Here is a 12,500-nt window from a genome sequence, read left to right as displayed (position 1 = left end):
AATTTACGGATAATAGAATATTGTCAGCGCCCTCAACCTCGTGGCGTTCCCCAGGATATTGCAGTCTCCCTTCCGATGGTACTACTCACTATTTCCAGTGTTCTCTTTTTTTTCAACTCAAGATTCATTTTAATTTTATAAGTACCAAATTGGGAATGACGAGTGTGTGTTTTTCTCCATCCACATCATGATCCTCCTCGTCCTCCTCCTCCTCCTCCTCCTCCTCCTCCTCCTCCTTCCTGCAGTGCCACCAAAGGCTGATGGAGGAAGAGCACAAACATTCATATATACATACTTCATCACGTGTATATGTATAAACAGAACGGTGAAATTATCTCCCATCAGCGAAATGAGCCTAGACGGCTTGAAGGAATCCCGCTTACTGGTTCAGGTCCCCTCGCCCGGACAGTCTTGTGCACAACAACTTCTTTATTTCATCATTACTGCATTATTTCAAAATGTTTGATAGCGCCTTGCGTTGTGAATCCGAACAAAGTATAAATAATAAATGCTAATGCAAAAGCACGATCTAGTCACAAAACAAAGGGCTACAAAATCACAGAAAAAGACCTCTTTGGGCACTCAGTCTCAGCCAAAGCTGTCTGATCGTCTTATCTCATTATTTTAAGGAGCGTTTCGTCGCATACATATTAACAGAGATTTGAATTTGCTCGATTCAGTTCAGAATTCCCGTCACAGCACCCCCCCAGGTTTACCTAGGAAGTACGACAAATTGAAGAGACACAGAATTAAATAACTCTTCAAAACGAAACAACAAATGCTATTTTTCGCAAAACTTCACAAACTGAAAGCAAAAACATCCGGCGTGGGGGAGTATACAGGAGGAGCGAGGCGCAAGGCGCGCCAGACTGAGCGGCGGCACCGGGCCAGCAGCAGCAGCAGCCCCTGCACGGATCGCACTGTGGCCCATCGCCGGCACAATGGTGATGAAGATTGTTCTGATGATGGCGGTGGTGATGGTGCTTGGTCACGGTGAGTCTCCTCTTTACAAGTTTTCTTTTCTTCGTGGTGATGGACGGCAGGCACTCCTTAATAGTCGTTTTTCGTCCTGCAGTGGTTCGACCTTCGAGGAGTTTTGCAATGAAGCGAGATGTCTGCATCGTTGCTGTCGTTTTTGACGTTTTTTATGGCTGGTTGGTTTGACTGGTTGGTCGCCGGACTTAGTGATATAATTGTTATTATTATCCTTATTATTAGTATTAGCAGAAGTATTTTTTATCCCTATCATTATTTATTAAAATTATTATTATCATACAAAATCATAATTATTATTTTTATTACCATTATCAGAATTTGATATACCTTAGTATTATTAAACTTTGAGTATCCTTTTCACCCGACATCCGTATCTTTTTTAATCATACGAGAAGAAGCGCCACATAATGTCTCCTTTACTTTGCGCGTCGCAGTGACGGGCCAAAAATGTGTGAACAGTTTGGAGTACATCCAGCTTTCGAAGATAACAAAATGCGCCAACCCCAAGTCGATCCTCGTCCAGCTGCCGGTCCCCGAAGGCTTTGACTATGTGAGTGTTTTTCCCGTCGTGACATAGCCTGCTGGTACATACTAAGATCGATCTTCATACACACGAAGTTGTTATACAGATGAGGAGATGTGATAATAAATATTAAAGCGTATTAATGGAAGGTTGATAATGAGAAGCCACTTTAATAATTATTGTTAGCTGGTTACACGTCAATAGTCTATTGGTGACCGGGTAGAAAAAATAATAGTAGTTGTAGTAGTAGTAGTAGTAGTAGTAGTAGTAGTAGTAGTAGTAGTAGTAGTAGTAGTAGTAGTAGTAGTAGTAGTAGTAGTAGTAGTAGTAGTAGTAGTAGTAGTAGTAGTAGTAGTAGTAGTAGTAGTAGTAGTAGCAGTAGTAGTAGTAGTAGTAGTAGTAGTAGTAGTAGTAGTAGTAGTAGTAGTAGTTGTTGTTGTAGTAGTAGTAATAGTAGTAGTAGCAGTAGCAGTAGCAGTAGCAGTAGTAGCAGTAGCAGTAGTAGTAGTAGCAGTAGCAGTAGAAGTAGTAGTAGCAGTAGCAGTAGTAGTAGTAGTAGTTGTAGTAGTAGTAGTAGTAGTAGTAGTAGTAGTAGTAATAGTAGTAATACTAATATCAAGGATTAAGAGTCATATTGCACTTAGACACTTACCTCCACCTAATCTGCTAGACGCATAACTCCTCTTGTTACTGACCGAGCGTACCGCTCCACGGCAACACACAGGTGACCCCCAGCGTGGTCATACTGCCTCAGTGTAAGGGACTGTCCTGCTCAGACTTCCCCGAGCAGTGCCTCCCCAAGTCCGGACAAATCAAGAACCACACCTACGAGGTAAGTAGATATTTCTTCTATGTGATATAATAAACCGCCTCCCCCTCTATCACAAGCCTCCCATCGATGCTGAAACATACCAAGGTGAGGGCGTCGTGTGCCTCGTGTACCATGGTGTGCGGACCTGACTAAACAGACGAGCCAACACCACGGGTAGAAACGGAAACTTCAAATTTTATGAGATTCTGAACATACTGGTGATAATACGTAGTTTTCGTCTGTACGTTTGCTTTGCTATAACAAGAATAACAGGACACATTTAGCAATATATGTAAACCAAAATTATAATTAATATCAGTAGAAGTCTCACATTTAGCTAAAATATGCATTCTCCTAAACACACACACACACACACACACACACACGCACGCACACACACACACACACACACACACACACACACACACACACACACACACACACACACGCACACACACTTTCTTAATTGAAGCATATCACTACTCTAAAGATGGCGACAGAAAAACACCACAATTTTTTTAAGATTCTCTCTCTCTCTCTCTCTCTCTCTCTCTCTCTCTCTCTCTCTCTCTCTCTCTCTCTCTCTCTCTCTCTCTCTCTCTCTCTCTCTCGAGCAGGTGTACGCCAGGAGCAGGAACGGAACACAGCCAGTGTGTGCCAAGGTGACGGTGCAGGAGCATCTGGCCTGCGAGTGCCGCTGTGACGAGCGTGCCTGCCCCGGCAACTGGGTAGGCAACTGACTATTTGGTTATAATTATTATTCCTAAGTATGATGTAATATTGCTTCTCTCGCAGTCGGTTATCACTGTTCTTATTCTTGACCTCGCTGTGCAAGACTTCAGCCAGTATTCCTAAACGTATCGGCACCTCTGATAAGCCTCTCGTATATAGAAGGTCCTGGGGCTTATCATGGCGTGTTTTGTAATCCTGGTGATAGATTTACTTGACTTCTGTGCCATGAACGGGGGAAATCCAACATGAAAACCCCGTCAGTCTTCTCTGTGGCCTTGGTAACTATTTTTTTTATATAGTTGTAACGGCAGCTCGATACGTTTAAGAGTATGGACCTTTACTGGTGCTCATACACACCGAAAAAAGGGATTATTGAAGAGTGATTGCAGTAGGCGATAGGGCGATGCACGTAGTCTTAATCCGCCGCCACCAAGAAAGGATCAGAAAAGGATCAAGAGTGTTTCGTGAATAGCTCAGAGAAGGGGGTCGATGGGGGGGTATTTTTCAAGACCGTTGGTGAGGTTAGGTTAGCTTTATCTTCAAGCTGATCTAACCTCCTACTCGGCTCTGCTTTCTCTCTCTCTCTCTCTCTCTCTCTCTCTCTCTCTCTCTCTCTCTCTCTCTCTCTCTCTCTCTCTCTCTCTCTCTCTCTCTCTCTCTCTCTCTCTCTCTCTCTCTCTCTCTCTCTCTCTCTCTCTCCCAAACAGGTGTTCAACTTTCATACCTGTAAGTGTGAATGTGCTAACGATCTGGAGGAAGAGTGCAAAACTCGCCAGAACAAGGGCTATGGTGTGATGTGGTCCCCCAGAATGTGTTCCTGTAAATGTGACACTGATGAGGAGTGTGACACCGGTAAAAAATGGAACCGAAATAAGTGCGAGTGTGCAGCCATAAACTAAAGGTGAGTGTGCTTGGCTTTGTCTGTCTTCTTGATCTGGTCTCTGCCACAACACTCGAATGCTCGTGTAAAGTTTGATCTCTCAAGTCAGTCTTCCCGTTCAACGTTATGATATAAAGTGAATTTAACATCCTATGCATACAACAGGCTTGTTAATGTGTCAATGTTTTTTCCTGTTTCCGTCTTTGTTTCTGTTTAATTTACCGTTAGTTTTTTTTTTTTCTTGTCTTTAGGGAGGGAGGCCATGAGGTGACTGGTTCCCAGGAGCCTTTCATGTTAAGGCAGACTGGCCTCTTGTACTGTTGTATCCTTGTGTTTCCTTGGGTTAACGTTTGATAGATATTTATAACCAAACCAAACGGCCCCATTTATTTTCATTTATTGTCTTCATTACCGTTTGAGTTTTATACTTTTTGGAGCAGAGTCTGTCCATACATAACTGCACATAAACGGGTCAGGCCTTTCTTCACTTAGTCTATCTATCTATATCTCCGACGCCTTGCTCACTTGCGGGAACTTCCCTCCATGGGGTGGCCGCGGCAGAAGTGTCTCCATCTCTCCCTGTTCTGGCACTCCCTCACAGCACACTCAATCCTGCTACCTCCAACTCTCTCACTCCAATCTTCACTCTGCCTATTGATCCACTTCACAGGTGGTCTTCCCCTGACAGCCCCTCCCTCAATCCTTCCCTCACACACTCCCTTCACGAATTCATTCTGCCCCATTCTCATCACGTGTCCAAACCATCTCAGCGCACCACACTTAACCCACTCCACCACTCCACACTCCACTCCATTCGCAGTCACACCCATACCAAACCGCTCATACACACTTTCATTACTTTCTCCATTCCCTCCTGAAACACCACATGCACCTCTTATATAACATTTCCACTGCACATATTCCGCCGCCGCCGAGTGGCTTAAAACTACCCACATGCTGTCCAGGAGACCACCTATCAACCCGGACTCTAGATTCTAGGATTAAAGATGAGCTCCGGGAGGGCAGCATGAGCCAATGCAAGATGGTGCCACTATAAACACTCGCCTGGACCAGAAAGGGCTGGGCCGACCATCAGGACCCACCGGGAAGAAGCTTACCGACGCATTAGGCCAAGACGTAAAAAAAAAAAATACTGACTCTCTCCAATGAAGCTTCTACCTGTCTGCCATTCACTGCTCTTTCACTCACCTCACCTTCCATACTTCCATGCTTACATAAAACTGTCCCTAAATATTTAAACTCAGTCACCTCTAACATTATCCTACACTTCGTTGTACCCTCTGCTCTAACTCTGTACAAATTTGCAAAATCAATGACCTATTCTCTCGCCATCTCAAATACCATAACCTTACTCTTTCCAACATTTACTCTCAGCATTTTCCTCTTAAACACCCAATCAAACTCATCCACTATCAACGGCAGTGTCCACTCATTCTCTGCAAATAATACTGTATCATCTACAAACAGGCCTGCCACCAAGGACTCCTTCGTACCTCTCACCTTGCACGAAGCTCCCCCACTCTGGCTTTCTTCTCTCTCATACAACCGTCCATGTACACATTAAAAAGCCATGGTGACATCACACACCCCTGTCTCACACCCAAACCAACACCCAAACTCTCACTCAACTCATCATTCACGCATACAAAGGTACTCGCATCCTTATAGAAGGATCGGATTCCCTCCAGTAAACGTCCTCCCACGCCATATATCCTTAGAACACCCCACAACCCCTTCCTGTCAACCCCGTCATATGCCTTCTCTAGGTCCTTGAAAGCAGCAAACAGCTTCCTATCCTTCTCTAGGTACATTTCAACTAACATTTTCAGTGCAAATATTTGGTCTACACAACCCCTCCCTCTCTTAAAACCCCTTGTTCATCGCCTACACTTTTCTCAGTTATCTTCTTCATGCTCACATTTAAAACCATTCCATACACTTTTCCTGCCACACTGAGTAGACTTATTCCCCTCTGACTATGACAAACACCTTCACCTGCTTCCTTTCCCTTTGTACAGCGGCACAACATTAGCCTTTCTCCAATCTTCTGGCACCTCACCCTGTTCCCATGCTGGGTTACATAACTATAATATCCATTCCACAACAACACCCCCTCCATATTTCAGCATTTATGCCGTTATGCCATCAGCTCCAGGGGCCTTTCCTACTTTTAACTTATTCATTGCCTCCTATCTTTATTCCTACACTCGTCACTTCTGCTCTCCCTCCCACACTCTCATTCAATACAGTTTCAAAGTGTTGCTTCCATACCTCCCTTATCTCCTCATTCCCTCTCACAAGCACCCCATCCTTCCTCTTCATGCTACAAATGTCATTCTTTTCTCCACCCATATCTCTCTTAACTTCTTTCCAGAAAAGTTTTTTTTGTTCTCCTGGTATTTGACTGAAATTTTCCTACCAAAATTCTCATTTACTCTCTCTTTACTTTCCCTAACCAATCTCTTTACCAACATCTTACTCTCCCTGTACTTTCTCTACCATCTCCCTCTCGCCTCCTCCGTCACATTCCTCAGTAACATTTCCTTGCAGCCTTCATTTCTCCTCAACTGCCTCTTTTATCTCATCCGTCCAACACGGGCTCCCCTTCTTTCCTTTTCCACTCGACCACACTTAGCGCTTATTTAATTCCGATAAGAGTAATAATTTTCGTCAATTCACACAGTACATTTCTTTCTCTTCCTACGGGTGGCCCCTCTGTGTCTGGCTCCTGGGTGGTTTCCTTTTGGGTGGTTGATTAGCCTCTCTGTGCTTGCCTTCTAGATGTGCTCAAGATACGACGCAGCAGAGGACTACACAGACTCGGGCAACGGCTCCCTTTGGCTCCCAGGGCAGGAGCCAATCCCTCCTGATAAAGAAAAAATATTCTGGATTCCAGCAAGTGCTCTTATCAGATAAAGGAGATACTGAAATATGTATACACACCGACGTGTCACTTTAGTATATACTGTACACAAATTCACAATAAAAAAAAATGCTGTTAGTAGCATCACATTGCTGTAGATATTTTGGCAATAAGCGAACCAGCTCCTTTAAAAAAATGGAGCATCTTCTTATGGTCTTCCAGGCTGTAGCGGTATCAGTTACGTGATCATATGATACTTCCTTGGAAACCTGACGGTTAACACCAAGAGCACATAGACCACTGATGTGCTCTTGGGACACTGCAGCTCTTGTTTAGTTTCAGCACTGAAAGCTCTTGTGAAAAATCTTGAGGACGACCCAGAGTTTGAGGACACATGAATTATATGAAAAATGCCGACGTATATCTTGGCCCTGAAGGGAGAACTAATTTCTAAACATTTCCTTTGCCGAGATTTGTGTAATCACAGTCTGTCAAGTATACACAGCAGGATCTGACAGGGTTTTCCTAAGGAGGATAAGCACTACTCAACACTGATGGATTGTGAGCCACTTCACGTGCGCCACGCCAGCCGGTCACTGATGTAAACGAGGAACAGTTGTGGAAAATGTCTGCAGAAGGCGAGCTTTGAGTGAAGGAAAATTTACTGGAATGGAATAAATCATGAAATTAAGATTAATGAATCAATAATGCATAATTAAAAATGTTCGGTACTGTTATAAACCTCTCCACTGATCTCCAGCATATTCTCTCATACTTTCTTGAAAAAAACGTAGATATTAAGCTCGTTTCTTATAAGACATGCACGACCATGGCATGGCTATGGCAACTGTTCCTCGGATTATTGCTTAAAAAGGCCAGGCATGGCTTTGCCAAGATTTGTTTTCTCGTCAGACGTGCACCACTTATTGTGGGGTTAAAGATTAAAAAAGAAGTTGTCTCGCTATAATACTGTGCCGCTGACACAGTTGAGGAGACGTACATTTATAATGGATAAAAAATAAGGAAAAAACTGCTTATTAAAGGAAACTAAATTAATTCTGCGTGCACATTTGTAGAAGTAACAATATTGCACCAGTTTACCATTTTCCCTTTATGTCCAAGGTGACAAGGTCAAGCATCGCAATAAACCATAAAAACAATTTAGTAAAGAGTTTGCTTCGAGTGCTAACCTTACTTGGGACATCATCCTCTTCATCCCTGTCGTCCTCCTTTCTCCTGCTTTGCCCTTTCTTTTCTCTTAACTTTCTTCCAGTTTTCTTTTACTCTGCGGCTCTTTAACGGGTCTGCTCAACGGTTATTCATCATATCAAAAATGTTGCGTGAAACTGAGAAAATAAATCGCGAAAAATAAGAACAACAAAAGATCACGTGATGCAGATGCTACATGTCCTTTTATTTCATTTCAATCAAGTTTTTCATTTATATCATTTTCTAACGTAATCTATTTCTCCAGTGATCGGCGGGGATGTATATGAGCTCAGAGGCTTGCTTTCCTGCCGCTTTCCTTTTCTTTCTGCACGAAGTCGGTGTTGTTTAAAAGAAAGGGATGGGTACAAGAAGTGAGGAGCTTTCCGAGTACTTGGTATCAAATCCTTTTCCTCTTCTCGGCGTAGCTCGTTAATCCCTTCGTCTCACAGTCCTCCACAATCCTATACCGTACTGTCTATTTAACTTTTTTTTCATTCATATCTATATCTTTCACTTTTTTTTACCTTCCATAACATCATCTTCATTTTCTTCTCCCCATTCTCCTCCTCCCTCTCCTCCTCCTCCTCCTCTTATTCTTCCTCAATTTTGCTTTCTACCTCCTTCAGCATCTTCATCCCCCTTCCTTATATTCCACTCCCTCTTCATAAAACAGAAGACATAAGTTTTCACATTTATTCTATCTTGTCTCACCTCTTTCAATGTCTTTCCATTATTTGATATGCCTCTCTTTTTCTATAGCATGAGGGAGAGCTCAAGGGAAATAAAACAAAAAAGCAAAAAAAAAAAAGCAACAAAAAAGCCAGCTAGGCGCTGCTCCAATAAAAGGTAATAGAATAAGAGGTCACATGAGAGGTCAGTTTCGGAAGAAGAGGTGGCTTGACACGCTTCTCTTTGAGGAGAGGACACATGGACGCGTGGATGGTTGTGGGCGAGCATTCAAGAAGCAACCCGTTAAAAAGGCACACAACGACCCACACAACGATCAGTCACCCCTGAGGAGCCGCGGTAACAAGGGGAAACGGAAGTAGGGGCCCAACAGAATGTACAAAAAAGGTGATAAAGAAGAATGATAGTAAAGATAACTGTGTCAGACGTGTATATATATATATATATATATATATATATATATATATATATATATATATATATATATATATATATATATATATATATATATATATATATATATATATATATATATATATATATATATATATATATATATATATATATATATATATATATCATCATTTCATCGACGACTGCTCCTAGGAGCTCCCACCAGGGGATGGCCACGGCACAGAAGTTTCCATCTTTCTCTATCTAGATACTTCCTCCTTGCCTGCTCAAAGTTTCTCAAGGATCTTTCCCCCCTCTCCCTAGCGTACTTCTGCACCCTATCTCTCCATTTCACTGGAGGTCGTTCTCTAACATTCCCTCCCTCTATCTCACTCACATACACCCTTCTGGTCATCTCACTCTCCTCCATTGCTCCATGTGGCCAAAGCACTTTAAAGTCTGTCGCTTCACTTCTTCAACCACTCCACACGTCTTCCCTTCACCCACGTGACACATTCCAAAACGCTCATACACACTTTCATTACTCATTCCATCCATTCTACTCACACCACATGCTCTCCTCAAATAACTCATTTCCACTGCCTGCACTCTAGACCTCTGACTTTCTCAAATCCTTCTTTACCTCCATGCTCACACTTCTGCCATTCATGATTCGTCCCAGAGAACCTACCTTGCAATGCCCTTTCTCTTGTCTCTCCCTCCGTACCACCATGCTTACACATAACTGATACAAGGTACTTAAGCTTATTGACCTCCTCAATTTCTTCACCATTCAAAATTATATTGCATTCTTTTTCACATTCAATTCCCACTCTATATGAGCATACAAAATCTACAAACTCACTTTTAAACCGCTCGCAAACCATCACTTTACTTTTGTTGACATTTACTTTCAGCTTTCTCCTTTTACAGACTATCAAAAACACTGACCAAATTTTGTAAGTCATTTTCATTTTCTGCAATGAGCACTGTGTCATCAGCAAACAGTATTGAAATCATCACCCACTTCCTTCCCTCAGCGAACATTTTTACTACAATATATGCACTCACGTTTCTATACAAACATTCATATATACATACTTTACCAAGTGTAAATGTATAAACTGAGCGGAGAAATTGTCTCCTATCAGTAAAAAGGAAAGCACTGGCTTGACGCCTTGAAGGAATCCCGCTTATTGGTTCAGGTCCTCTCGCCCGGACAGTCTTGTGCACAACAACTTGTTTATTTCATCATTACTGCATTATTTTTGTTTTTTCTATAACGCCTTGCGTTGTGATTCCGAATAAAACATAAACAATTAGTGCCAATGTAAAACCACTATCTAATTCCGTAATATGGTAATCGTCTTTGCTGAAACGCAGGCCAACAAAACCACAGAAAATTAAATCTTTAGACACTTAGTCGGAAATAAAGGTATCTGAACGTCTTATCTCATTTAAGAAGAGTTTCTTCACATACATGTTAACAACGTTTTGAATACACTATTCAGTTCAGAATTCCCGTCACAGCACCCCCCCAGGTTTACCTCGGAAACACAATAAATTTAAAAGGCACAGTTATATAATTGTTCTAAACGAAATAAAAATTACTTTTTTTTCGGAACAAAATCACAGACTGAAAACACAAGCATCCGGCGTGGAGGAGTATACGGGAGGCGGGAGGCGCTAGGCAGGCCCTGGCCAGAGCGCGCGGCGACACCGGGCCAGCAGCAGCAGCAGCCCCTGCACGGATCGTCCTGTGGCCAGCATCGCCGGCACGATGCTGATGAAAATTGTTCTGGTGGCGGCGGTGGTGATAGCTTTTGATCTCGGTGAGTCTCCTCTTTACAAGTTACTTTTTCTTTATGGTGATGGACGGCAGGCACTCCTTAATAGTCGTTTTTCGTCCTGCAGTGGTTCGACTCATGAGGAGTTTTGTTATGAAGCGAGATGTTTACATTGTTGCTGTCGTTTTTTGTGTGACCGGTTTGTCAGCGGACTTAGTGATATAATTGTAATTATTATCCTTATTATTAGTAGTAGCAGAAGTATTTTTTATCATTATCATTATTTATTAAAATTATTAATATCATAAGAATGATAATTAACATCTTTCACTATTATCAGAATTTGACATACCTTACTATTAATAATCTTTAAATATCCTTTTCACCCACATCCGTATCTTTTTTAATCATACGAAACGATGCGTCACATAATGCCTCCTTTACTTTAGGCGTCGCAGAGATAGACAAAGGGTGCATGAACCGAAATGACAGGAAACACAACCGTGATCTTCTGAAGACGACAAGATGCTTGGACCCCCAGCCGAGCCTCGTCCAGCTGCCGGTCCCCGAAGGATTTGACTATGTGAGTGTTTCTCGAGTCGTGACATAGCCGTGACAGATGCGGAGATGCGATGATAAATTTAAAAGCGTATTAATGGAAGACTGATAATGAGGAGCCATTGTAACAATTACTGTTAGCTGGTTACACGCCGATAGTCTATTGATGAAAAGGTATAACACTAATAGTAGTTGTAGCAGCAGCAGCAGCAGCAGCAGTAGCAGCAGCAGCAGTTGCAGTAGTAGTAGTAGTAGTAATAGTGGTAGTAGTAGTAGTGGTAGTAGTAGTAGTAGTAGTAGTAGTAGTAGTTGTTGTTGTAGTAGTAGTAGCAGTAGTAGTAGTAGTAGTAATAGTGGTAGTAGTAGTAGTAGTAGTAGTAGTAGTAGTAGTAATAGTAGTAGTAGTAGTAATTGTGGTGGTAGTAGTAGTAGTAGTAGTAGTAGTAGTAGTAGTAGTAGTAGTTGTTGTAGTAGTAGTAGTAATATCAATGATTAAAAATCATACTGCACTCAGACACTTCTTTTCACCTAACTTGTTAAGACGCATATCTCCTCTCGTTTTTGACCAAGGGTAACGCCCCGCCCCACCCACAGGTTATGCCCAGCGTGGTCACGCTTCCCCAGTGCACGGGCCTGTCCTGCAGCGCCTTCCCCGAGCGGTGCCTCCCCATGTCCGGACAAACCCTGAACCACACCTACAAGGTAAGTAGATATTTATTTTATGTGTTATTATATACCGCCTCCCCATCAATCACAAGCCTCCCATCGAAGTTGAAACATACTAACATGAGGGCGTCGTGTGCCTCGTGTACCATGGTGTGCGGACCTGACTAAACAGACGAGCCAACACCACGGGTAGAAACGCGAATTTCAAATTCAGTGAGATTCTGAACATACTGGTGAAAATACGTAGTTTCCGTCTATACGTTTGGTTTGATACAACCCAGAATAACAGGACACATTTTGCAATATCAGTATGATAAGTATAACACACACACACACACACACACACACACACACACACACACACACACACACAC

General features: G+C 42.4%; 3 protein-coding genes across 9 annotated transcripts in view; 2 read left to right on the top strand and 1 right to left on the bottom strand.

The window, feature by feature from the left end:
• The window catches only part of LOC127003784 (titin-like), a 326,729-nt gene that overhangs the window by 251,711 nt on the left and 62,518 nt on the right, over nt 1–12,500 (bottom strand). The gene's annotated exons all lie outside the window — the stretch shown is intronic.
• Nucleotides 831–10,879, top strand: LOC127003790 (balbiani ring protein 3-like). Of its 2 annotated transcripts, none has more exons than XM_050870839.1 (6): nt 831–993; nt 1,431–1,546; nt 2,244–2,351; nt 2,948–3,058; nt 3,770–3,963; nt 10,751–10,879. In XM_050870839.1, the coding sequence occupies exons 1-5, from the start codon at nt 942–944 to the stop codon at nt 3,959–3,961; spliced, it is 579 nt and encodes a 192-aa protein (XP_050726796.1). In that variant the 5' UTR covers nt 831–941; the 3' UTR covers nt 3,962–3,963; nt 10,751–10,879. The 2 variants fall into 2 exon arrangements, with proteins under 2 accessions (XP_050726796.1, XP_050726795.1); XM_050870838.1 differs by lacking the exon at nt 10,751–10,879 and adding an exon at nt 6,745–7,986.
• The window catches only part of LOC127003788 (balbiani ring protein 3-like), a 17,449-nt gene continuing 15,747 nt past the window's right edge, over nt 10,799–12,500 (top strand). For all 3 annotated transcript variants that reach the window (XM_050870836.1, XM_050870837.1, XM_050870835.1), the window contains exons 1-3: nt 10,799–10,947; nt 11,352–11,485; nt 12,055–12,162. In XM_050870836.1, the coding sequence (XP_050726793.1) occupies nt 10,896–10,947; nt 11,352–11,485; nt 12,055–12,162 (294 nt within the window). In that variant the 5' untranslated portion in view covers nt 10,799–10,895. The remainder of the gene's footprint in view (nt 10,948–11,351; nt 11,486–12,054; nt 12,163–12,500) is intronic.

This window comes from Eriocheir sinensis, chromosome 26, assembly GCF_024679095.1.
Source record: "Eriocheir sinensis breed Jianghai 21 chromosome 26, ASM2467909v1, whole genome shotgun sequence".
NCBI lineage: Eukaryota > Metazoa > Arthropoda > Malacostraca > Decapoda > Varunidae > Eriocheir > Eriocheir sinensis.
This window is presented reverse-complemented; position numbering and strand designations above follow the sequence as displayed.

Bases quoted from the DNA above. Each gene is read 5' to 3' on its own strand.
- LOC127003790 (XM_050870839.1), top strand. From the start codon at position 942: ATGGTGATGAAGATTGTTCTGATGATGGCGGTGGTGATGGTGCTTGGT. The intron at 994-1,430 runs GTGAGTCTCCTC...TGCGCGTCGCAG, and splicing joins GGTGATGGTGCTTGGTCACG to TGACGGGCCAAAAATGTGTG. The intron at 3,059-3,769 runs GTAGGCAACTGA...TCTCCCAAACAG, and splicing joins GTGCCTGCCCCGGCAACTGG to GTGTTCAACTTTCATACCTG.